General features: G+C 40.8%; 1 protein-coding gene across 1 annotated transcript in view; it reads left to right on the forward strand.

Annotated features, from left to right (window-relative positions):
* Window positions 1-26353, forward strand: part of TRIM66 (tripartite motif containing 66) — a 44731-nt gene that overhangs the window by 4142 nt on the left and 14236 nt on the right. Inside the window, exons 2-10 of the mRNA XM_054276019.1 lie at window positions 7160-7263; window positions 10965-11112; window positions 15266-15398; window positions 15653-15769; window positions 16542-16656; window positions 17429-17575; window positions 17702-17819; window positions 18791-19650; window positions 20643-20804. Coding sequence (XP_054131994.1) covers window positions 7160-7263; window positions 10965-11112; window positions 15266-15398; window positions 15653-15769; window positions 16542-16656; window positions 17429-17575; window positions 17702-17819; window positions 18791-19650; window positions 20643-20804 — 1904 coding nt within the window. The remainder of the gene's footprint in view (window positions 1-7159; window positions 7264-10964; window positions 11113-15265; window positions 15399-15652; window positions 15770-16541; window positions 16657-17428; window positions 17576-17701; window positions 17820-18790; window positions 19651-20642; window positions 20805-26353) is intronic.

The following is a 26353-nucleotide window of genomic DNA, read 5'->3' on the forward strand; positions in this document are numbered from 1 at the left end:
TGTATTCAGCCTGTATTTAAATAATAAAAAATAAATATACGAACAAAAAGCCATCTACGGGGTTCTGTAAGGCACAATTTAGTTCACAGTGAGGCAGTTTAGCTGCCTTGGTGGAGCTGTGGCATCTCCAGGATACCCAATAACCTTGTTTTGATGCACTCATTGAAGGCAGGTGATGCAATGCAATGATCTGTTCATCCTGAAGGACAACAGCCTTTTGCTTTAATTAGAGCCACTCAGAACCAAGGGCATGTTTTACCTCTAAAAGGGGAGTAGAAAGATTATTCTGAAGAGAGAAACTTTTCATAATGTATATATTTAGTAACTTAAAGTGGGTTTAAAGTTAGTGAGCCCTTTGCACTGTGCTGTTTGGCTGCCAGGGCCAAAAGGCAAGTGAAACTTTGAGGGGTTTAGTTATATAAATATGGAACTGTGGAGTGGGAGGTTGTCTTCAGAGCTGTTTCCTATAACCTATAATTGGGTCTCCAAGGAAATGCAAATTCTGCCTGCAGCTTGAGGTGTAGTTAATGCTCGCTGAGAATAATTATTCTGATGGTTGTTGGAAGAAAAAGAGCAGAGGAATAGGTGCAACATGTGGACAGCAAGTACAAATGTGGTGTGTGTAGCAGCTCCACTGTTTGTTCCTTTATGCTAATCGATCCTCATGATAATAAGTAAATTATCTGCATTGATTTATTTCTGAGGCAGCCAGCTTGGAGGTTCTTTCTATTTAACCCTGAGCAGGCTGGAAGACCTTGAAACAAAACTGAGCTGTAGCTTTTGATGTACTTGATGTCCATGGGTGGTGGAGAGGTTATAGTTGGCACTTGAGAGATGATTTCTGTAAATGATCCATAGCTCTGTCACCTAGAAATTAGATTACTGCTGTATAGGTGGAGTAAAAACCTTGACACTATTCAGAAGTTCTAGTTCTTTCTTTATTTGTTCTTTTACAAAGGGACACTCTAAGTGTTATTATTGCTGGGCCCAATGCATGGTGGAGCTTCCATTCACAAAGTGCTGTGGGATGTGAGAGATCCGAGCCGGGGCTTGGGCAGGATGAGGCAGAACCTTGTTCTTTTCCTGAAGCTGATTTTGGATATCCCAGGTGTGGAGTTGGAATGTCCAGACTGGGCACCTGTGCCTGACTAATGGATCCACTGCCTCTGAAATTCCATTTCTTCCCAACCCCAACTCTGTTGAGTTACTCTGGCTGAAGGGAGTGTGAGAGTGGAAATAAACCTGGTGGCTGCTGGAAAAAGGCTGCAAAACTAATTCATCCAGGAAAACACCTGCTGCTAAAGCTTTCCAGGGCTCAGAGGTGCCTGTGCATAAACCCAGCCAGAGTTACACCTCTCTTTCTGTGCTGGTGCCTTTTGTGGTGATGCCTGTACATAAACACAGCCAGAGTTACACCTCTCTTTCTGTGCTGGTGCCTTTTGTGGTGATGCCTGTACATAAACACAGCCAGAGTTACACCTCTCTTTCTGTGCTGGTGCCCTTTGTGGTGATGCCTGTACATAAACACAGCCAGAGTTACACCTCTCTTTCTGTGCTGGTGCCTTTTGTGGTGATGCCTGTACATAAACACAGCCAGAGTTACACCTCTCTTTCTGTGCTGGTGCCCTTTGTGGTGATGCTCAGGTGCACAGGCTGCTGGGGATGGGGCTGAAAGGAGCAGTGGGCCCTGGAAGGATTCAGATTTAGGGCTGTTCCTCCACATCCCCTTGTGCTGACACTTTGTAGGAGTCTCTTCAGTACAGTGTGGTCTCCAGAGATTCTTCAGTAGCTGATAGCTCAAATACACTGAGAATATCTTCTATGTGGTTTAACCTGCATATAACTCTGAAGTAGGGCTTTATTCTGTGTATCACAATGAAACAGGGCTTAAATCCAGCATTAGGATCCTTGCTAGCCTTTCTAAACTCATGGCCATCTCTTCAGCAGCAAAATGGGATGTCATAAATAACAATTTCAAGTGCTAAACAGCAGGAGGCACTGAACTTCTAAAAGATAATTTATGCAAATGCTCCTACCTCCTTCCTACCAATTTATTTCCATGGAAAATTAGAATGTATCAACATCTTTGTCAGCTTTTTGCTACTTCTGGAGGTTTTGATATCAATACTGGCCTCCCTTTAGGCACACAATTGTACCTGATCTGCTAACATGTAAACTGTTGTTGGAGTCCTGCAATTCCTTGCTGAGTTGCCTTTCAGAGCCAGAAATTGCATCATTCTCCTACTTACAAACACTGAGTCTCCAGGGCTTCTGAGTACTCTTCCCTTCACCCACAGTGCTCTAATCATGATATATTTAAATGAGCTGTCTGCAAAGTGCAGGTTCTTACAACAGATGAGCAGAGTTGTTTGGAGGCACTGGCAAGGTAGGAAGGCAAGGAAAACATTGAGGTTATGGTCTGCAAAAGGTACAGTGGGAGTGAACGGCACTGAGACCTGCTGCTGCCTGGACTGGGAAAAGCTCCTCTCTTCCCTTCTGCTCCAGTGTGAGGACTGAGGGAAGACCCAGGCAAGGAGGGAAGTTCTTGCTGTTCATTTTGACTATGGGATTTTTATTTGGGAAAAATGCAACCAAGGCAAGCTTTCAGAGGCCTGAATGAATCCTAGAGGAAAGGGCAAGGAAGAAGGCAAGAGGAGGAAAACCTCTGCACTCGGCAGTGACTCAGTGCATCTTTCTGCCCTGCTGGCTGGCCAGAATTCCTGGCCAAAGGAGAGGAGCAGTGACTTCAGTGTGCACCACAGTGCTGCTGATCCCAGGGAATTCCTGTGTGTGCAGTTCCCACCACCCACTGTCCCCAAAAACAGGTGATTCTGTGGGTGGCTCTTTATCCAGAGCACAGGTAAGGGAAATTTCCAGGAAAATGAGCCTTGGTGGTGGTTTGCACAGCACGAGCACAGTGGGATGCTGCTTGTGGATATTTGTAAATATGGATGGAATTACTTGCCTAATTTCAGCTTAATTGCTCCACAGTTCATTTTGGATTGTATTTATTATGCCAAGCCAACTTTTGATTCTTTGGGGAATTAATATTGAAAAAGATGGGGCATTTCCATAGAGTACAGGTTTTCATTAAGGGGAAAAGGTATCAAATAAACCCAATTAGCTGAATAAATGTGACCTCCAAAGCCACCATGCTCAGCCAATCCCTCTTCTAGCAAGATGCAAATTTGTCTCCTGTGCTTTTATTAAAGTTTTAGGTGTAGGATTCAGTATTAGGTGGTTTTGATTAGCCCACCTGTTAGTAGGAAATGACTTCCAATACGCTATTGCTGTGGTGTCCCCATTATTTTTCCTCTTAACTACTCTTTTACAAATTTTAAAATTTTTTAAAATTAAGTTGATGGCTCTGCTTGCTTTCTGTTCATCTCGAGGGAATTTTAGATTTGAAATCATTATAATGGATATTTGAGACACACTCTGACATTTACTCAATCTAAGCTGTATTTGGTGGTCTAAAACAAAGCTCTGACCTGTGCAAATTGCTCCATGTGTATCTCTGGAACAACACTGATTTTAGCAGCAAAACTTGGATCTAAAACCTGGAAGAAAATTGTGCTGTGCATCCAGGGTATCACTTTTTACTCACTAGTAATGTTATTTACCTTCAAATTGTTGATTGTGTTTCTCAGCACATATATAAGGGAGGCTTTTGTGCAGAACTGAAATCCATGCATGATTTATGTTTTATAAGCATGAAAATTATTGAAGTTTTTTTTTTATTTAAAAACACTATAAAGATTGTCTTGCTCATTATCAAACTAAATGCATTCTAATAATGCTGCATTCTACCCTTCACTGGTTTGTAACAAATTAGCAGAATTTCAAGCTCACATGAACATGCCTGAGGCCATAAGCATTCCATGAAGTATCATTCAATTGGTTTAATTTGATTTAACATTCTGCACTAACAGAGTAGTGTTGGAACATAATGAAATAGTTAAGGGAATAAATCACGTGGGACTCCATTTTCTTTGTGGTGAAAAAAGGCAATTCTTTATTCACAGAACTCCTTTTATACAGTTTTACAGACCTCGTGTGTGACTCCAATTGGTTTCTTGCCAGTTTCTTTATTGGTTAGTAACAAGTTATTATCCTGTATTGATTGGTCACTCAAAACCCTGGGCGTATGTGCACGAAACGTTGTTTGTGAGAAATAGTTTTTCTTATTCTAATGGTGTAAAATCAGTTTATACAGGTGCTGGTTGTTTTTCGCCCAGGAGTAGATTGTTGTGCTAACAAACTGCTCACACCAGGAATTCCTTTTACATGGGAACTTGCAAAGTGCTAGCTTGACTTAGAAGAAATGAAGCCCAACAGATTTTTGAGGCCTTTTTCTTATAATTTTTCCACTTTACTACAAGAATAGTGACATCAATAGTAACCATTTTTTTACATTGTGTACTGTGTGATAGAAGCTGTCCTTGCTGGGACAAAGCCTTGTGCCTTTGTTTGCCAGTCTGCAGCTGCTCCCAGAAGTGTTTTGTGCATGCTTACCCATAAATGAGAGAGTAACTGAGAGAGTCCTGCCTTTCTTACTTCAGGAAATCACCTGATGGCCATTTCCCTCTTGCTCCATTTGCAGGGTGTTCTGTAGCCTCATTGTGGAGGTTTTCTCTCACTGTTAGCCAGATCAAGAGCTGGCAATGCTGTTAGGGGAGAAAGAAATTGGTTCCAATCCCCAAGGGCTCCAGGTGGCTCTGTGAAGTCAGGAGCTCGTTTCTCCTGACTGCACTGAGAATTTAGAGCACATCCCACAGGACTTATTTGAGAAGCTGCTTGCAGAGTGGGTGTCTTGCTTCCTGGCTTATCAATCAGATAATGTGTCTGTCTTTTTATTCCTGTTGCTGTTCCAGCTGTGCTACTTCTACAGGGCTGGCAAGAAAGCTTGAGGAGCATTTCAGACTCCAGGAATTGGTGCTGCTGCTGCAATTCACCAGTGCATGTTGTAAGCATCATTTACGAGGAGGAGGAGGAGGAGGCAGTGTCAGTGCAACACAGCTTGCCTGGCCTCCTCCTGCTTTTGCATATCTCCAGAGAGCAGAGCTGCTAGCAGGCACCTGACAGGCTCCTGCTCTGTCATTTGGGAAAGCGTGGAGAGGTTTCAGTGCCACCAATATAGGAGAATTGTGTTCTGCTAGGGTGTAATGGGAAAACGTGATTAGCTACAAAAACTGTAGGTAATTCAAATATTTTTTCAGCTTCAGTCTTTTATAGGAAGGATGCAAAGTAGAGGAACTGCTAAAAAGAGCTCTTCAGTTTTCTGCCACTGTGGGCATCTTTATCAGATAATTTTTTAGCACCTTTGTAACTCCTGCCAGCAAACACCCTTAAGGAAGGCTCAGTTTATGCCTGATGAGCAGAGCACTGGAAATTGCCTGTGCTGCCCTTTCCCCAGGGGTGACTTGTGGCTGAGTGGCACAGCCACCTGTGGGCACAGCCTGCTCCTTCTCATGCCTGCATGACCTCTCAGGGCTGTGTGAAATGCACAGCAGAATGAACAGTTTGGGTGGATTGTGGTCTGCTGCTTGGGCCCCCAAACCACAGCACTGCTGTAAATGCAACCTTGGAAAATGCAAAGCAATTGTGCTTTTCATTTTGTACAAGATTTGGGCTAAAAAAGACCTAAACCCCATGGAAGTTATTCTTGGTAAGGGATACTCTTAAAAGATGTTCCAGAACTCAGAGTTTTTCAAAGCATTTGTGAATGGAAGTGAACGTGTTCTGACATCTGAGTAGTGCTTTTGTCAGAAGCAGAAATGTTGGGGTGCTTTGGGGTCTGTGTGTCCCTGTCAATGTGGAATGCTGCTGTTAAAGCTCCAGCAGCCCAGCTCTGAAACTGAGGACATTCAGAATTAACATCCTGCCCATGGGCAGGGACTGCAGGAGCCATTCCCAAGGGACAGGCAATGCCAAGCACCTGGAAAACAGGAGAGCCTCTGATAATGGTGTGATGTGAGGAGTAATAGAGAGCTTAAGGTTTAATTAACTTACAGGCCTCTCTCCATGTGCACAGACAATTTTGAGTCAAGGAAAAAAAGCACATGGAACAGTAGAATGTTTTTATTGATCTTGCTTTAAAACCTTATTTTAGGTGAGTTTAAACCATCTAGTAATTGAAAATACTGTTGTTAGTTATCATAAAGAGATGACTTGGCAAAGTGAGCATAGCATGGAAATTCTGTTTTTAAGAGAATGTAAAAAAATTGGATTAAAAAAAAGATGCACCTTGTTAAGGTGAAATAGACTGACACACCACCACCCTCTCTAAAGGACTGTTTTCACACATAAAGTAGTTTGCAGGAATGTGGCCAGGAAAATGCAGTGTCCTTTGACAAAAAAACACCAAACCAACAGAGCCAAATACAGTAGAGCTCCTAGGTCAAGAAGTCAAGGAATGAATATCAGAGGTGCAAAAATGCAAGTGTGCAGTTATGGACACCTGCTTGAACTCCTGGTTCTCAGCCCAGGCAGACACTGAGATTCACCCCAGCTGTGCTCAGTTATTAATGAGGCTGGAGCAGGTTCTGCTGCTCGATTTGCTTTGGGGGAGATCACATTTTGCCACCTCTGGATTTACTATAATAATTTTCCTTATGAACTTTATAAAATTATTTTTCTTTTTTTCTGACTAGCTGCTTCTGCCAGCAGTGCATTACTCCTCCATCGCTTCACCTGGATTGCATCCTGCACTGTATAACTGGTACTAAGGAGCTTGTGTTTTATGCTTGGGTACACCTCTGGGTGGGTAAAGCTGCTCCAGAATCACAGAAAATCTCAGAAAGCACAAGTAGATCTGTAGCAAGAGGGTACAGTCTAAAGTGCAGCTCAGTTTTAAACATCTCCAAGCCCAGTGAGAATTTGGACCTGCAGATATCATCAATAAGCACAGAAATGAGTCAACTGAAATATGGTGTTTTTCTAGGAGTTTTGTTGCCTTGTTTTTATTTTCTGTATGTTGAACCAGGTCTAGCCACTTAGGGCTTGAAGGATGCCTCAGTTTCCTGGAACTGCCCATGTGATCCAAAAAAGCCACAATACTGAAGTGTGGTTTATAGCATTTCCTGGTTCGCATGGCTGGTGTGCATTGCTTTATTTCTGGTGGTTTTCTTTTTTCTTTTTTTTTTTTCTTTAACTTCAGGTATCCTTTCCTGCCCTGTGTGCAAGCAGACCTGCTTTGCGAGGGATGTAGTTGAGAATTTCTTCCTCAAGGACTTTCCAGTTGGTGATTCAGCTATGGCAAAGGTAAGTGAAAGCCACCAAGTTGTGGCTTGTTGAAACACTGTCACATAAGCACTGAAAGCAGAGAAAACCTTGTTTTAAACAATGAAGATTCTCTGATAGTTGGCTTATGCAGCACTGTAATTACTTCATTACCAGAGATGGACACACTGCCTTCATAGTAATTTTAAAACTTTAGTTGAAGAATGAGTTTTACTCTTTGTATTTTAAATAGTCCATTATAAGTATTGATACTAATCTATCTGTGATAATCAACATATTAGGAAGGTACTGAATGTCTTGGATTCCTCATTGCCCTCTTAGCTCTCAAAGTAGGCAATCATAGAATTGTTGGGATTAGAAGGGATCTTTGGAGGTCATCCAGTCCAGTTCCCCACCATGGCAGGGTCACAGGAGCAGTGACACAGGAACACATTCAGGTGGGATTCAATGTCTCCAGAGAGGGAGACTCCATGAACTCCCTGGAACAGCTGTTCCAGTGCTCTGACACCCTCAGTGTAAAGGGTGACACACCTTCATGTTGAGATGGAACTCCCTGTGTTTTAGTTTATGGCCATTGCTTCTCATCCTGTCCCTGGGCACCACTGAAAAGTGTCTGGAACTATCCTCTTAGCCCTTCTCTGAGATATTTATAAGCATTAATGAGATCCCCCTCAGCCTTCTCTCAACTAACCAGGCCCAGCTCCTGCAGCCTCTCCTCACTGGAGAGATGCTCCAGACCCCTCACATTCCCTTTGAGGCCTCTGCTGGATCCTCTCCAGTATCTCCTTGAATCTCTTGAGCTGTGGAGACCAGAACTGAGGAGAATGCTCTGGATGTGGCCTCTCTGGACAGCTCCAGAGGGACAATCCCCCTCTCTACCTGCTAACCACAGCAGCTGAGTTTTGGCTAAATTGTTACATCAGCATCACCCCTTAGGTCATGTGAGCAGTTATAATTTTCTGATTGTCTTTTTTAATGATACAAAAGTCACATCATATTGCAGTTTCCCACTGGGGAATGGATTCAAGGGGAGGTATTGTGTTACAACTTTGGCATTGTACATAGGTGGATTTAAGTACAGTTTAATACCCAGTGAACAGGCAAGGCTATTCTCACAGCTTTGCAGTTGCCACTAGTTTGAGTGGAGAGGAGGAACAGAGAAAGCTGGGTATTCTTAAAGAGTAAAGAATGTGTAATCTGATCCACAGAGTGTTCTGGGGACATAAAAATAATTAAGGCAAGCAAACTATATTGCCATCTTCAGGTGTACACTGCTTGCAGAGTGCAACCTAAGTTGATCTAAAACAGAAGGGGTGTATTAACATGCACTCTCCAAAGAGAGGAGGAAAATTCAGAAGATACTGCTGAGTTTTTAAAATGCACTTATTATACTGGGATTTCTTAATTACTGTGACTTGCATAATTTACTTTTCAATGAGAATTTGTGTAAAAAGGAAATCAGATGAGAATATCTAATGTCCTCAAAAGCATTAGATTCTTTTTTCAAACCATCTTTAAAAGAAGGATTTTCTACTCTGTAATCCCTCAGGAGTCCTAAGAGCAGTTCAGTAATGCAGATTTCTCACTGGAGCACAGGAGTACCCTAGAGCAACTTGTGAACCTTCACAGTTTTCAGCTTCCTTTTCATTTAGTCAAATCATGTAGCTTTGCTTGCTTTCTGTCTTTAACCACCACCACCACACTGCAAATGAAAGCCACAATTTTACCACCAGTGACACCAAAAGGAGAAACACCTGATCATCCACCTGAGGCACCTCTGAGCTGCCATCATTGTCTTAATTTGTCTTTTGTGTTCAAGTGGGAGTCTGTCAAGGCTTGTAACAAAGTGTTTGGAAGCAGCAAGGTGTCTCAGGGTGTGAGAGAGTGGAGCATGAATGACAGGATGTGCTACATGCCAGCAGCAGCACTTTCAGAAATACACAATTCAGAGTCTCCTGCCCAAAATCCCATTTCCACATTGTAAATAATGCAGCTCTGGGAACACTCTGCACCTTGAAAGTGATGTTAACACAGTGCAGTGTCAATACACATTCCAGTCAGGCTGGCAGCTGAACTGCTGCAGGTGAACCTGGGCATAAGCAGTTCTGGTGATGGCAGAGAAGGCAGAACATTCCTCAGCTTTTTCCTGAGCTGGACCTAGGTGGGTACATTTGAGACAAGTCACTTCTTTTCATATAATAATCTTTATCCCCCAAATTAAATATTCTTGCATTTTGATTATATAAATTTTATTAGGCTCTTTGGTTTAAATTATTGCATGTACCTTTTGGAAAACATTGCTGATTAGCAAATGGCTAAAATAATATATTGGCTTGCACAAACAATTCCCTCTCTAGACAATTAAACACATTTAAAACTTTGCTTTGTTGTCTTATTGTCAAGAATTGCTCAATCTGTTTGTGAATGAGTATTTAGAAACTCTTGAGTAATGGCTTGATAAGAGACCTGTTGTGAAGTGCCAGACCCATGGAAGGAAATGATAAAATTTAAATTAATTTTAGCAAAACAAAAATTTTTCTTCCTGTGCTGAAGTGAGCGAGAGCTTGACTCACTTTTGTCAGGGAATTTAGGTGGATATGGATTTTCCACGAAGTGTTAAAGCTTTGATTTAAAACTGAGATAACTAGCTAGGAACTGCAGTAGTTCTTCCTTCAGACATTCTAATTCCTGAGCCACCATGAGCAGAAACCTTTCCCAAGTTCACCAGAACTTGCATCAGGGGTTATGAGCTGGGCACAGGCTGCTGTGTCCTTCTCTTCACGTTCACATCAAATAGTTGGGATGCAAATATTTCTACTCCCAGCTGAATTGAAGATCAGCTGATGCCCAGCAGAAAGGGCCCCACAGGAAGTGATTTTTGCCATCTATTCCTGTTTGCTTGAGTAGCCCTGAGCAGAAGCAATATTGAGGAGATTTGTGTGTGTACATAGCTGTAGTAGATATATTGTAATCTTGAGGGAAATGCTTCATTTTAATCAAGTGATGGCAAAGCCTTGGTTTTTATGCTTTGATAAAGGTAAATTTACATCACTGTGCTCGCTCTGCCCATGGGTTTTTGTGGCTATGGTGAGCCAAATACATAAATATTGGGAATTTTGAAACAAGGTGTTTTATACCTAAAGCAAATCCTTTTAAAAGGAATTATCATTGTAGCTGTCTTGAAATTACTCTTGAGTTCATTGTGGATACAAGATGTTGAATTACCCCCTTCATTTCTGTGCTGCTCTGTTCATTTCCCTCTGTTCATTTCCAGTGACATGTCCAGGCAGCAGGGCCTGTACAGTAAAGGACATTCCCTAAATTGTTGAATCAATAACATGTTGAATCAAGAAAATACTAATTAAGGTTTCCAGGTCTTCTCATCTTCTGTGCCTTGTGTTTGCAGTTCACCACATGTGATATCAACTGAGCTCATTTTTGACCAGTTCTTTAGAGGACAGGAACTAAGTTTTTCATTAATAGTATGTGGGTGTCCCCACGTTGTTTTCTAGATTGTCTCACCTGTAGGATGTTTTATGTATTTCCCTGAATGTTACACAGTTACAACCAGACTCTTAAAATAACTTGAATTACTTTAGTCTGAGGACAAAAAATATAAAAAAAAATATTAAGCTCACCAATGTGAATGATAGTCTGTTAAGGACAGCAGTTTGTACAGGTGATTTGTCATGCCTATGTGTAATTGCACTTTTTGTTCTTAGAGCTGCTCCATGTGCAAAGAGAAGAGACCAGCCCACAGCCTCTGCACCAGATGCAATAAGTGGTTGTGCAGCACATGCACAGAGGAGCACAGACATGGCCAGGACCTTGGAGACCACTTTCTGTCATTGTCCCTGAAGGGCTGCACAGGTACTAGGGGCACGCTGGAATTTTCTTTGTTCTTATATCAGTTATTCAGCTGCAAAGGGAGCAGTTGCAGGTTCTGTGCCACAGACAGCAGGGCTCTGTGTGGCTCAGAAGGATGTGTATGTGTCAACAAGAGATGAGGTGATATTTCTCCAACTTTAGGGCCATTGCCACAATCAGCATTCCATGGTATTGAGAAAAAGTTTGAATATTTGTGTTTGACAGATAAGATCTTCTCCACGTGCTTTTCCAATGATGGGGCAGGGTTTGGAGAGCTACAACAGCAATAGGCCTTGCCTTTTTAGTATTTCTGTCCCAGTTTGGAGAATTTCATTGAGGAAACCATGACAAAGCAATTCCTGTGCATATGGACAAGGTGTGTGAGGAAATCACAGACAGCAAAAGGCTGTGATCACTTCAGGATGTTCCTTTCAATTTGTGCTTGAGCAAACACGAATTAGGCCAAATGGCAAATATGTCTCATCCCTTTAAAATGGTGATCTACAGAAAGTGTTACCATCTCCTACTATTAGTCATTGTTTTCTTTACTAACAGGTCAGAAATCTGCAGCAGAGTATGCTAACCTAGACTTATATAAGCAATTTTTAACTAAAAATAAGAATTTGTGCTGTGTGCTTATTCTTCTTCCTAAGGAAGATGAAGGGCAGAAAAAGGAATTAAAAAAGCCCATTGATTATTTTGTTTTCCTTTAGGATTTTCCTTGTAGAAGCCTTGCTATAGAAGTTTTTTTAAGTACTGGGCAGTCATATCAAGCAGATTTTGAGGCACTTGAGACAAAAATATGCAATTGCTAAATAGAGTGTAAACAAAAGAAGTCCATAAGAATGGTAATAAGAAAAACCACAAATTACATTTAAATGATTTTTGGGTCTTTTCTAGAGAATTATATAAACTGGAGTCCCCAGGTTTCCCCTCACACGTCCTGATTGGATGGCCAATATGTTTTTCTTCTAGAGCTGATGACAAGATAAGGACTGTGATTTTGAGGCTCCAATTGTTTATAATTTCATGTCACTTTAGCTGAGATTACCATCTCACATTGTTGACAAATACTGGTAAGAAATTATATATGTGGCTTAGCTGTGGGTCTTTGTGTGCTATATCAATAAAAAGATGCAGACTCAAAAACCTGAGAGAGAATTTTAGTTTAGCAGTAAATTCCCTGTGTTGAACAAAACATGAGCAAGGAACTTGGTAGTTCATATATAGACTAGTTAATAGAGAAATTATTTGGAATATAATTGGTGCTTTTATATTGTTTTTATTATTATTAATATTTTATTTATTTATGACAGATATGCCTTCAGAACAGTTCAAAGAAAGCAAATCCTGGGATATACAGAACTCAGACTGTTTGTATTTTTCCCTTCTGGAAATAAACACACAGCATTGTCAGTCAGGAAGGATTTATTGTGTTTGGTGTGGGATGTTCTGAAAACAGCACCTTCTTTGTGAGCTCTTGAAACTATTCAGAGGTCTTGCACTTTTAAACTGTTCTATCCTTTGCCATTTCCCTTGTAAGGGCCAGATCTTCTTCTGGCAGGGGTAGATTCCTTGGCTCAGAAATGAAGTAAAGTAGCAAAACACCCTCACCAAACGCATTAAATCCTCCCCGTTTCTAGTAATTTTAATAAAATATTTCTTGAGCTTTTCTTGAGAGCAGTCTGAGTCATTGAGAATTATGGAAATGGAGGCAGAACTCTGTTAGCTGAGATTACTTTTCCAAAATTGACATCATTTGATCAGAGAAGCAGAGATTTAAAACTTTGTTAATTATTCAAGAGATCCACCTGACATAAAGAAAATACAGGCTGTAGAAAATGGTGAATTATCAGAATTTAGGGCAGCTGAGCTTTCCCTGCTCACTAAGGAAGGTTCTTTTTAAGAAGCTAAAATTGGTAGTTGTGGTTAGGTATTTGCTTCTAGAAAAAAAACCAAGGTTGTGCCCTTGTTTAGTGCCTGATTTCTAAGTATTAAACTTATTTCAAAACTGAGAAATGTTGCTCTGAGCTGAGTAAAAAGTAGGTCAAGAATGCCATGGCTCAGTGGCAGTTCTCACTGATATGTCAATTGATCCAGGGGATTACTGGTGGCAGAGGCTGTGGGTCTGGGTTGCAATTAGATAATACTGATTTTATTCTTAGTTTGCATTTGAAATCTGCCTGTCTCTTAAATCTGACATGGTATTAAAAACCCCAATGAATTTTCGGGGATGATTGCAATCACCCAAAGGTTAAAGAACTCTTCAGAGAGAGAAAAAGGGGGAATCATTATATAGGATTGTAACTTCATGATATTAACTACATGGACATTAAAGGCCACATCTTATTATCAGTTTGAGCTTAATATAGAAAACTTGATCTTGAAAACAGAAAAACAGTTTGTATGCTCTGCAGATACTGAACACTTTGAAAAGCTTTTCCAGCCCATAAACTGTCAGAAAGTTATTATGGTCTTTCCCCCCCCCCCCCCCCCCCCTTTTTTTTCCCTTTTAAGGTGTAAAATCTGATCACATAGGGGCTGATCTTTGACATCCTCCTTGGATATATATTGGTTGTACAACCTCGTTATGTGCTTGTCAGCTGCAGGTTTTAATAAGAAGTACATATTTGCAATGTAATCAGAAAAAAAAAAATTGTTGTCAAGGTGAATTCAGTTTGATCCTTTCTAGTAGAAAATATTGTAGTGGGTTAAAAAAGCCCTAATCTAATTTCCTCCTTTATTAATGCTACCTATTAGCATTTGATTCAATAATGACATAAACCAATAGAATTTCCTTAAGAGTAAAGCAGGGTGCTGCAGTAAATAATTTATAACAATGTGAGCTGTGTAAAGCTGCTACATAAACTCTTGGCCTAATCTGTCACAAATTATCTTCTTGCCAATTAGGAAGGTGGAATGAAAGTCAATGGAACTGGAGGAAATAAATGAAACTCCTCAGAAATATTTAGAGTAGATAGCAATCTAAAAACTGGGCCATTTGACATGCGTTTTTTAGAGAGTGGCATGGATTTTCTCCATATTTGCACTGTCATTATTAGCCATGAAATTTTCTTAGCCTTTGTACTTTTCTGTTGTGAATTTTACAATTTGAAAATGAAGTGGCTGAGCCAGTATAGCTTGCTGCACTCTGTGGGTCTGTGTAACTGCAATAGTTATCACTTCTGAATCTACAAAAGGCTTCATTTTGCTACAGGATGAGAGTATGGTCTCTGTCCTAGGTTGGTTCTTTAAAAAGTATATGGATAAGTAAGAGGTTTGGTGTGGGAAAATGGAGATATTTCTTCTTACTTCATGTGAGCAAATAATGATGTACAAATTATTAATGCCTTTATATAATTTAAAATTTTAATCAATATGTGTTATCTAAGAATGCTTGTTTAACTTCTTATGTGTTGGTTAAGAGTAATGGGACAATATCTTTGTTGGATACTCTGAGGAAGCACCCAAGCACTTCTTTGGTGGTAGAGGATTGGCTTTGCCATGGTTTATCTTTCTTTTTATGGCATCTTTTGTTGACAGTGGTCCTTCTTTCTAAAACAGTTCTACCATTCAGAAAAAAGGCAAGAAGAGATTGTACAGAAATAATGCTTCCACTTTGCATGCCTGCTGTCCATTCTAACTCTTTATCACATTACTCTTTAGAAAATCCTTTTAGGAACAGATTCTAGGGCCTAGTATCAGCCCCAGCTGCTGAAATTTGTGAACTGCATTGCAACAAACACAAATTTGGAAAACAGTTGCTCATGTGACTTTTTAAGAACAAAGGGTTTCCTTGCTTCTGCTGTGACTGCAAGTTTATTTAATTTATTTGCTATTCTACATTTTTCAATAGTTTTGTTGAGTGGTTGACCAGACCAGGGCATTTCAAGTTGTGAGACAGGTGCTCCAAATTATGATACTTTAAACTCACGAGAGTTTAGAGGACAGTATGATTTCTTTGATGGCTTGCTCCTGGTGTGCTGTTTGTAGGATATGTAAGGAAGAAATGCAAACAAACCCAGCCTCAGATAATCAGATCGTTCCAGATTCTGTGCCTTTAAAAAATGCCATCGAGACTTTCCATGAAACTGAGGTTGTTTACTCTTTTTCTGAGCTCCCCTTGTGGATGACAGCCTTGCTTTGCATTCCCCAGCAGCTGAAGATGAAGCAAGGGAGTTTTCCTTGTTCTGCCCAGTGCACCCTCAAGAGGCCCTGAAAGTGTTTTGTGAGACCTGTGACACCCTCACCTGCCGCAGCTGCCTCCTGGCCGAGCACAAGGAGCACAGGTACCTCACTGCAATGGTGCTCACCTGGGCCTTTCCCCCTTTTCCACCTGGGCCTTTCCCCCTTTTCCACCTGTGCTTGCCAGCTGAAGCTGCAGGCTGCTCTGAATTTAAAAGCCACAGCAACCTCAGCTCAGCTGTCTCACGGGTGATTTCACTCACATCTATCTCACTGCCCTGGCAGAAACCCTCCCTGCTCTCACCTGTTTCTATGAGCATGGAAAACCACTTTGTGACAGTTTCCCCTTCTTTCACAGGTTCAGGCATCTTGATGAAGCGCTGCAAAATCAGAGAATTATCCTGGAGAATGTCATAACTAAGGTGGAGGAGAAAAAAAATGGGATTAAGGTTTCAGCTAAACAGATTGAAGACAGGTAATTGCTATGTTTCTTTTTTTTTTTCATGGAAGTAGGTGATCTGTAAAAATAATATTTTCACTAAATGTAGGTTAACGGAATTAAATGCCGCCTTTTTTTTTTCTTGGAGGGTAGAAAAGAATAGGAAGATTAAAAATGTCAAATTCATGTTTAAGTGGTACAGGCAAGTCATGGCATTGTAATACACAATTCCATGCTCTTTGTAAGGCATGTGCCGGCTGAGTTCAGAGTTAAGATTTCTTTGTATAATCTGTTTCTGAGCTATAATTTGACAATATTACAAATAAATATAATTTTAAGATATAAGGTATCTTCAAGAAACCTCAAAACAGGGTGCAATTTCAGTCAAGATGAATATGAAAAAGAAAATATTTAATTATTTGAACTGGATTTCAGCTACTGATTATGCATTTAGTAGCTGTTGGATCTTTCTTCTGCATTAATAAAACCATTAATAAAACCAAGAGTACAAATCGATTTATACTGGTTATAATCTAGTATAAACTGGAAGTTTTGGATATATTATGTGTGTATTTGTTGAAAAAGAACTAAAGACTGTTTTGGCATGATGTTTGAGAGAATCCATCAGCATTAGCATGTCACATCCAGAGAGGGGTGGTCAGGGTTCAGAGAAGTGGGGGAGAACTGATGGGAAATGATGATAGAACTCTCACTGCTGCTCTGTCAGTGGACAGATCAGTTCTTGTAGCAAATAACTGCTGAGCAGTGAAAAAATGACACATCAGGGTTATGTACCTCTTACCCACAGGTTGCTTGAAGTAAAACATCTGTACAAAAAGGTGGAAAACCAAATAAAAATGGCCAAGATGGTTCTGATGAATGAAATTGATAAACGAACAAATATCCTCCTTGAACAACTGGAAGTAAGTAAGGCTAGTTGCATTTGATACCTTGGGAAATCAAACTAAATTACATTTAATCCCAGTGCCAGTAGAAAGAATATAGACTGTGGGACCTATTGTGCTATTCCATATATTTTCAAATATTTGGGGTTTTTTCCCCGCAGACTTTGATGTGGAATCAATGGTCGACAAAGATTCAGGGCAAAGTGGCAAAATGTTTCTTTATCATGAGTTAACCACAATTTCTAATGCATTTACAGAGAATGTGTGCACCTTTTGAGCACTTAGAAAATAAACCTGATTCTGATTTTAATGTTTAATTTGTAGGGGCCCATTAACAGCTCAATCTCATTTCAGAAATGGTTCTTTGGTCTAATTTCTGTAACAGAACTTGTGAGTTTCGACGCTTCAGTTTTTGGATGTCCAGTTGAATTATATGATATTTTGTTTCAAAACATGCTGAGGAGAAAAATTGCTGATCAGAATCTCCAGATGAGAAAGTGGCCCATGTGCAAATTTGATCCAAGTTCTACATCTTTCTTGGGGGTTATGTTATTCTGTTAAACCGGGGCCAGAATGATGCAGATTGTTTACTCCTGGAGAAGTCATTGCTCTTTCTGAATTCAGACTCATCTCCTGAGTTGGATTTGCTTCCTTTCTGTGATGGGTGGTTTAAAGAGACTGTGAAGAACAGTATTGCTGCAAATACTGCATAATGCAGCGCCAATGATTGCATCTGTTATGTGTGTCTGAAGAATGACAGCCCTTTTCTACTGATTCATGTTATCAACAGAAAATCACCAGTGAGAGGAAGCAGAGGCTGGAGCAGCAGCTGCAAAGTGTTGTGGTTTTGGGCAGACAGGTGGAACATGTCCAGAACTTCATCAGCTGGGCCGTGTGTAGCAAAAAAACCATCCCATTTCTCTTCAGCAAGGAACTGGTAAGAGCAATGCTTGTTGTGCGGTAATTGTGAGAACTGCTTTAAGGTTCTGATGTTGATCAAATGAAACATTTTTCACCACCTTAGAATTGTGAGTAAGATCATTGTCCTTTAATGTGCCCCCAGATTGTGTTTCAGATCCAGCGCTTGCTGGAGACAAACTGCAACATGGACACGGGCCCTCCTCTGAAGATCAGGTTTGCTTGGGATCCCTCCTACTGGACTAAGCAGCTCTCCAATTTGGGTAAGAAAATTAAAATAGGCACATGCCCAAAGCTCAGCTAGACAGACGCAGACAATACAGTGCTTCCTCTAAAGGGCTCTCCTTTCTTGTTTTGACATCCACTTCTGAAACTCTTGCTATGTTCTGAAGAAAAGCGAGTGTGGCTACTCTCCTGTTTTTCTCTCTCCATTTTCATCCACTCACCCAAGGATCATTGAGATGTCTGGTGCTTGCATTCTCTTAGTGGCCAAATGAGCTGAGCACTGTTGAGACACTTGCAATTGCTAGGCACAAAGATGGCTTTAAGACACTGTCTGTACAATAATTATAGTGATACCTATATAGCTCATGTCCATACTGTGACTTTGCCTCTCAGCAGCCACAGATTTTCCCAACTGCAATGGGTTTTTACTGTAAATTCAGCTCAGTGGGCTGATCACTGATCTAAGAGACCAGTTCTCTTCCCTTTTTAAGGTATTAAAACCTAAAAGGGGTAAAATGCTATCAAAGGTATTTTAAAAGCAGGGAGTAATCTCTTGATGGACAAGATCATTTCATAGGTCACTTCTATTTCCAGCTTTTACAAGTCTCACCAACATAACATAATCTCTTTTAATTTTATCACTTGCCCCCTGGAAGCTGTATTTTGTATGTGTGCTTATGGATGAGAAGATAAGCTCATACTTCTGTAAAAAATGAAAGTATAAGCCATATCCATCAGTTAAGATAAAATAAGGTCAATGTTTCAAAGTGTTTGCTGGGTAATTCAACCGTGAGTTCAACTGACATCAGTGGGAGTTGGGTGTGAATTGAAATACTAGATAAGTATTGGAAAATTTATCTTGAATGCATATTGGCAGACTGTTTGGATAGAATATTTGAATATCTTTTACATTTGAAATGTGCATGATGGCCATTTCCTTGTGTACAATATTTATTGTATACATTTGTCAGGGCCATAGGAAGGAGTAAACATGCTGTTTTTTTTCCAGGGGGTTTCACAATGGAAGGTGGACACCTTACTCACCCAGATGTGCTGCTCTGTGGAAATATGCAAGGGTTGCAGCCCTCTCTGTACCGTGGGCACCCCTCCCCAGCCCCCCAGCTGGAGAGCAGCCAGTCTCACCTGTTCCCCGCTGCGCTGCCGTGCTCTGCGCCCATGTGCTGCTCCCACTGCCTCAGCGTTCCTCACCCCAGCAAAGCCCAGCCTTCCTACCAAGACATGAGCCACCACAAGGGCTTCCACCAGCCTCCTGCCCTTCATCAGCAGAACTTCCCTCTGCAGTACAGCCTGCAGCCCCAGGACAGGGAGCCACAGGCTGCCTCCCAGCCCGTGAAGCTGCCGCAGGCCGGGCTGGAGCAGCAGCCGCGCTCGGAGCCGGAGAGCGCGGTGTCCGGGAGGGTGGCAAAGGCCTTCCCAGCCCAGCAGCTGCACCAGGGCTGTGCTGGGGTGTCCCACGAGGTTCAGCAGGTTCCCTCGAGCCACCCACAGGCTCCTCTGCAGACATCAGTTGTGGGAGTGCAGCTGGGCCATGTCCAGAAGATAAAACCCAGCCACGTGCAGCAGCCACCCCCACAGCAGCAGCAGCCCCTGGTGTCCCCCCCAGCAGGGCATGACGAGAGCACCCACAAGCAGGTCATCCAGCAGAGCCTGGACCTCATGCACCACCAGCTGGAGCTGGAGGAGATGAAGAAGGATCTGGAGCTTCTCCTGCAGGCCCAGGGCCAGCCCAGCTTGCAGCTGAACCAAGCCAAGCCGCCTCAGCACGTTCAGCAGACTATAGTTGGTCAGATCAACTACATAGTGAGGCAGCCCGCCCCAGCACAGCAGCAAGCCCAAGATGAAGCACAGGTATTTCTCTCAAAGTTATTTCCTACTGCATTTAGTCAGTGTAAGCTCAGAAATTGGACACATCTTTGAGATTTCATGTGTTTCTCTGAACTTTTTATTAGTGTCTTGTCTATGCATGCAGCAGAGAGGCTTCATGCCTCATGCAGATTGGGCCAAAATTTTCTGCCAGGTTTTTCTTTATTTTTTTTCAAATTTTTTTTCTGCATAACCACCCTGGATCCCAAAGATCTAAATCTCTCAAAAGGCAAGGTGAGCAGTAATGTGGGAGAATAAAATCACCATCACTCCTTCTTTATAAATAGGTAACTGGAGGACTGCAGTAGTTGTACTCTGGATTTCAACTCCCTTTTTTACTGGCAACATTAAGCCCCGAGTCCTTAAAAAGCATTAGATTCTGAATTATTATTGAAGAGAGTGAAGACAGTTTCTTGGTCTGAGGGTTATTTCCCATTCTCTTTTTCTGCATCATGTCATTTAAGATTATCATCATTAGCCAGGCATGCTGTTGTGCTACAGTTTTTTAGCAAGGCCAATGTCTTCCCTTTTCCTCTGTTAGCGAGGAGCCTGCTTTTGAAAGAGGGACAGTCCTTGGGGGTGAGCATCCAAGTTACAAGACAAATCAGCTGCAGAATAAAGTGACTTGGAAATTAATTTAAAATGGTGGAAAGGTGGCTCAGACTTGCCGTTGTGTAAATTCTATGGAGCTGCTGCCTTGGATAGTTCTCAAAGTAGATTACCTGCAAGGGCAGACTGCAGCCTTTTGGTGTAGCTGTACGTTTCAGCAGGTTTGAGTCTTTTTTTCTTTAAGAATTCATAAATATTTGAGAGAAAACTTTCTCCATTTATCTCCCTGCTTAAGGTTGCCTTGAACATCTCTGTTGTTTTAGTCTTTTTGGGCTTGTCATCATGTGTATGCTGTGAGTTGATGCACATTTGTTACTGTTTAACTTCCTGAGATGTTGAAAAGACAAATCCTCATTTTTGATTTGTAGGTCTGTGAGAGCTCCACAGAAGCTGATGCCCAGAAGCCTGTCATTCCTCTTGACAAAAGTGACAGTCCCTCCCTGTCACAACCCTTAGAAGAAGAAGCCAGTGGCAGGAGCCACTCCCCTGAGAGCACGCTACAGCAATCAACTTTCCATCCTGTGAGAAAGGTATAAAGAACTTCTTAAAAAAGAAAAAATTAAAGAGAAAACATGATTTGATAATATTGAATGTGGCATTGGAGTTTGCAATCAGGTGGGAAAAATTAAAATGCAGTAGAAGTCAAATGGCTTGTAAGTTTTGGAAGACAGTCATAGCCTAACCTTGTGTGCATGTCCCTGGAAGGTGCCAGGATGAGCAGCTCTTTTAGAGGCTGATGGTGTTTAGGTTTGGCTGGCATGATTGTTAGGCATGAACTGGCAAATAAATAGATGCTCTATTTCTTCACTGCCTGAATTCTGTCTAGCTTCTATGTCTAGGGATTTAATTATTAGAAGTCACTAACTACTGTACTAGAAGCAGTTAATTTGAAAAAAATAAATAAAGCAGGAGTCAGAGGTGCTGATGAAATCAGGCCTGAGAAGCAATCTTCAAAATAGTTGCCTCAGGAACAGCACCACTTATTACTGCTGGAGGTGGGGTGCCTGAAAATCTGTTATACTTCTTATCATTCCTCATGTCTAAGCAGAAAAATCACAATTTCTCTATATCTAGAATATTTTATTATCCAATAGAGCCAGGCTTTGGTCTTCCCACCTACTGTGAGGCTCTGACCATTGAAGAAGCAGCCTGAACACAGCCAGGAAGGCCAATAGTTATCAGTAGACCATTGCTGGCTCTGGATATCACCTGTGCTTTTGAAGCAGAGAATCTGCCTTTTACTTCTCTGTACAGCTTCTTTAAAACACTCCAAGCAACATGTCATATTCTGGTTTTTCAAATCTGTTTATTACTTCAGCGCATGATTCATTTTGTGTACCGTGTAGAAGATTTTCATAGTTTTTTTTTCCTTGGAATTTGCCTGTGGAATATTGTGGAAGTACTTGTTTTTCCTTTCTATCCTCAAGCAGCAAGTTATTTTTCCTTCTTTTGTATGTGACTTTGTTGATGCAACATGTTTATGATGCAATACCCATCCAGAGAATTGCTGGAGATCCCTTTGGGAGTTGCAGAGATGTGGGCCTGGAAGTAGAGTGCAAATCAGATTTGAAAGCCACGAAGAAATCTGTTTTATGGACCTGTAATGGAAAGTTATTCCCAACAGCTTAAGCAAGAACATCAGAAAGAGGAAAGAAGATGGAAGCAGATATGAAAGAGAGAGAGACTAGTGTAGTCTGATGGGAAAAGTGGGAGTAATAAGGGAGAAAAGGCTGATTTGTTGCTGTAGAAGCTGAGAAGGAGGATACTTTTAGGGAAAAGAAAAAAGGTTTTTATTTCTAACGGTGCTGAGGAGTGTATCCTCTTGTGCAGAAAGCACAAGGGTGTCTGGTTTTTGAGGTGCCTGGTACCTCTTCAAGAAGGGAGAATGTTCAACAGCTACAGAACCCCATCTGTGCTTGTATTCCTCTCTTCTAATGAGCTGTTTGTGATGAAGACACCTGGGTGGGTGAAGATACCGACAGCTCTGGCAATGGCACATTAGAAATGATGAAGGGAAAAAGCACAGCAAGTAAACCCTTGAAATACCTTCATGAATGCTCCTTAAAGATGTCTGAGTGCTTTTGCTATACAATTGGATTAAATCTGAGTTTAAATAGGAGATTGGTTCCTGTTTAAGAACAAGAGACTGTGTCTGTTTGTCCTCATCTGGTCTACCTGTTTAAATGTTTTCACATTCATCTCCAGACAAAAGTTTCTGCATAAGTGTTTGTCCATATGCTCTCACATGGACTATGCTCAGAACATTTCATCTCTCTCAAGATCATCTTGGAAGACATGGAGAAAGTGACAAGTCTGAAATACTTGAAAAATATGGTGGAGAAAATGGCTGGATACACCTGCTGCCTGAGGAAGAACTGTTCTGTCTTTTGGAGAAAAATTGCTGTTGGACTTCTTGGCCTTGTGTTGCATTTCTGCTGAACTCTGGCAGCCTTCAGCCAGGCATATTCCTAGTGGAGTACAGAATTCTTGGTCTGCTGAGATTGTTTCATTAAAGAGAAAGCTGTGTGCACCTGGATTAACTGTTTAGTGATGTGGTTGCAAAGATCTGACAAAAGAGGTCAGAAATAAAAGCTTTCTTTAGCTCAGTGGTTTCTTTTATTTTGGAGTGGGCAAGACTTGATTGCTCATGTAATTATTAAACCTCTGTTTATTAATTATGTAATTATTAAACCTCTGCATTAATTTTGAAATGTGTTTAGGGTACAAATTTGATATTATTGACTGATAAGTAGATGAATTGTCTGCATACAGAATTATATTTATTTGTAAAGTAGTACAGAGAAGATGCTCTTAGTAGTTCATGATTTAAATAGTTCAGGATAGTTTTCATTTGTTTTGCTCATTTTGGAATATTCATGGTGATATTTTGTCAGTCTTTCTGTATTCCTCTAACTATTCTTTTTCTGTGAATTAATTTTTTGGTACAGAATAAATGTTTCTATACTTAGCCCATTGATTGTTTGATGTAAGTTAAGTACTGCACTTTGCATAATTCTGGGCTTGATTAGCACCTTCTTAAGAATGCCACACTTTCTGTTGATGTGGAAAATGGATATAGTTTTCTCTTCATATTCCTCTGTCAGAATACTTCACTCACATAGTCAGGAACTCTGGTTTGGATTGTGAGTTGTTCTGTCTCCATGCCTGTCAAATACCCAGCCTCTCCAGTAAGAATGCCAGCAAGACAGAGAAAAAATTTCTGAATAACTTTTGTGTTACCTGCACTGCATTTCCAGGGAGTTGTGCCAAACCCTAGCAAACAGATTTTACACAAGCTGTGGAATTGCTAATTTGCAGTGTGAAGGAATGGGTGCTCAATTAACTGTTAGAACTCAAAGTTTTAACAGTTTTGTGGAGAGGGTTACCAACCTCCTGCAACAATATGATCTTGCTGCTTTTACATAGTATGATATCAACTTATTAATTTGTGCACAGGACTAGAGAGGTCACCTATTCTGGAATAAAGGTAAGAATAATAAGATATTTTGGGCCTAATTGTGTTTTCAGGTGTAATAACAGGAATACAGTCTGTTTTGTTTGCATGTACCTAATTGTCATTTCTGGCTGTGATGAGCAAGAGGTCTATAGGCTGCATCTAGCATGTGAAGAAATGTTATGATTACTGTACATCTAGAGCACAGATTTGTAATTTGAGCCTCAGGCACCACTGCAACAGCCATTGGTGTTGATGCAGAGCTGAACATCTCTCCTCCTCACACTCCATAAAGTGCAGCCCCTTCTCCCCACTTTGGAGCAAGACCCTTACCTCTGTTAGCTAATCTTTTGCTTAAAGTGCATCTCTGAATATGTTGTGCACTGCCTTAGTGAGTTATCACTGAGCAGCTGCACCTGATCCTGTATAAATACAGTCAACAGCAGATCCTCAGGGAAGGGCATCAGAAACAGACAAATATAAACTGATGGTCCACTATCCCAGATTCTGGAAGCCAGCACTTCAAGGATTTTCTAACCTGAAGGTTGTACCCAGACAATTGTGGTTTAGAGGACTTCTAAAGACCCCTTGCCCGTGAATTAGAAAGAAATCAGTGGAAAGGTGTCTATAAAGAGCTCTAAACCACTATTTTGAGTCCATTTTAATACTAGTGTAGAATACTCCTCAGCATTCTACACCAGTTGAGTTTTGCACTTCATGAGATCATCGGTTTGCTTACCTCAAGTCTCTTGCCTGATACCTTCTGGTTTTTGTGTTAGGAAAACCAGTGAATAATCACTCTATATTCACCCCATTCATAATATCTGTATTTTGCAGGTATACATTGAATTTACTCTTGAAAGTTTGTTTTTGAAGCTTAAAAGGGACTGCTTGCCTCTCTAGAGTTGGGTGAAAGCCATTCTGTACTTTGGTCTTTCGTGTGTTTGACTATTTTCCCCATATTTTGTGGTTTTGATAAATAATTTTTGAGACCAAAATTAGTAAAGAAAGTGTAAACACTTGGAAATGGTGTGTAGTGCATTATATTTGTTGTTTTCTTTTTGATTCACAAAAAGTTCCAGCTTCTTAGTTCAAGACCTCTGTTTGTCTCCAGCACCATAAAGTACCTGAAATGGGGAAATCCTAGGAAAGATTCCATGCTATCCAGGGTGCATCTTCAGAGTACTCTGACAGGCTTCTCTTTTATTCCTGGTATATGCTGTGGCAGCATTTCATGAAAGACTAATATCGTGACAGTTCATGGTGAACTTCTCTTTTTTTTTCCTTGAAAAACCCATGAAATTTGTGTGAAGGGTGCTGTAGAACCGAGTACAGATTTTATTTCATGGTAGTATTGCACAGAGCGTGTTGTGATTACTTAGTCACTGAAAGTAATAATTATTTAATATCCAGCCCTAGAACTTCAAATCTGACCTTGGGACCAAAATGGATTTCTTGCTGCTATTTTTTTCCCCTTAATTACTATTAATTTTAGAAGGAAATAATAGCCTAGAGTTTGGGGTGCTATAAATTTCTTAAGTAACAGAGTATGTTTTTTACTGTACAGAATTGAGCCGCTCACGGCACAAATGCCTTCATGCTTAATGCAATTAGGTACATTTCCCAGAATGTTAATTTTACAAAACCCTTTTCCTTTGACCTGAAAAAAAGAAGATAAATAAAACATGATGCTGCTTGCTCCATGCAATCTCTTCCTCCTTCCGCTTTAAGCCCACTCCAGTTTATTCAGACAAATTGCTAAGGAAGATTTGGATTCTTTCTGTCTCGTGAAAGCGGGAAAGAAATCCTTCGGATTCTGTTCTGAAACTGGGAATGGGAAGCATATGCAGCCCGTGCTATCAGTGCTGCTGTGTTAAGCAACTGGATTGGAGTAGTACATTTGTTTAACCTTCCAGCATAATGAGCTGCCAGGGGGATTGCTCCACTTAATAGCAGCCGTTCATTACTCTGCATCCATTTGCAGTGTGGTGTTTCTCTCCCATAGCAAAGAGAATTGGCGCTTCCCAGTTTTAGCTTCCTTTATCAGTGACACTTAATGTCAACAGCCCCGAGGCTTTGCCAAAACAATCCTAACAAATCCTAATCCCACTGTTTCAAGGTAAGTATTTGCTTCTCAGAATTCTTCTGTATTGGTGCTGCATGTTTACGCTGGACCTTTTTGGAATGCGACAGTGATCAAAGAAATATTTGAACTGAACCATGTGTTTATTTTTTATTCTCTGCAGGCACTTTGCATGTTCTTTTTTTCTTACTTTTCACTACCATAGCTAAGAAAATTGTGGTAGAAGGCGTTTTGGGGTGGTGATGCTGCTGCCATTATATTATAAGGATCATCAGACCAAAATTAATTATGAGACAATGAGAATTCCATTTATAGTGACACAGATGTAGTTCAATGTGCCAGGCTGTACATTAAAATGTCAAAAAGTTCAAAATTAACCAACAGCTGAAGCCATCCTCTGCCCAAGAGCATAATTAGTGCTTGTTGTTGTTCAAATGTTGCAATGTAAAAGCAATAGAGCTTTTATAAAACAGATAAATCCTTTAAAGGCGTCCCATTTGCAAAATCTAGCTGAACTGTCAAGGGAAAAGAGAAATTTTTGC

The sequence above is a fragment of the Melozone crissalis genome, unplaced genomic scaffold (assembly GCF_028551555.1).
Source record: "Melozone crissalis strain CALT ecotype California unplaced genomic scaffold, PUWL_Pcris_2 ptg000018l_1, whole genome shotgun sequence".
Taxonomy (NCBI): Eukaryota; Metazoa; Chordata; class Aves; order Passeriformes; family Passerellidae; genus Melozone; species Melozone crissalis.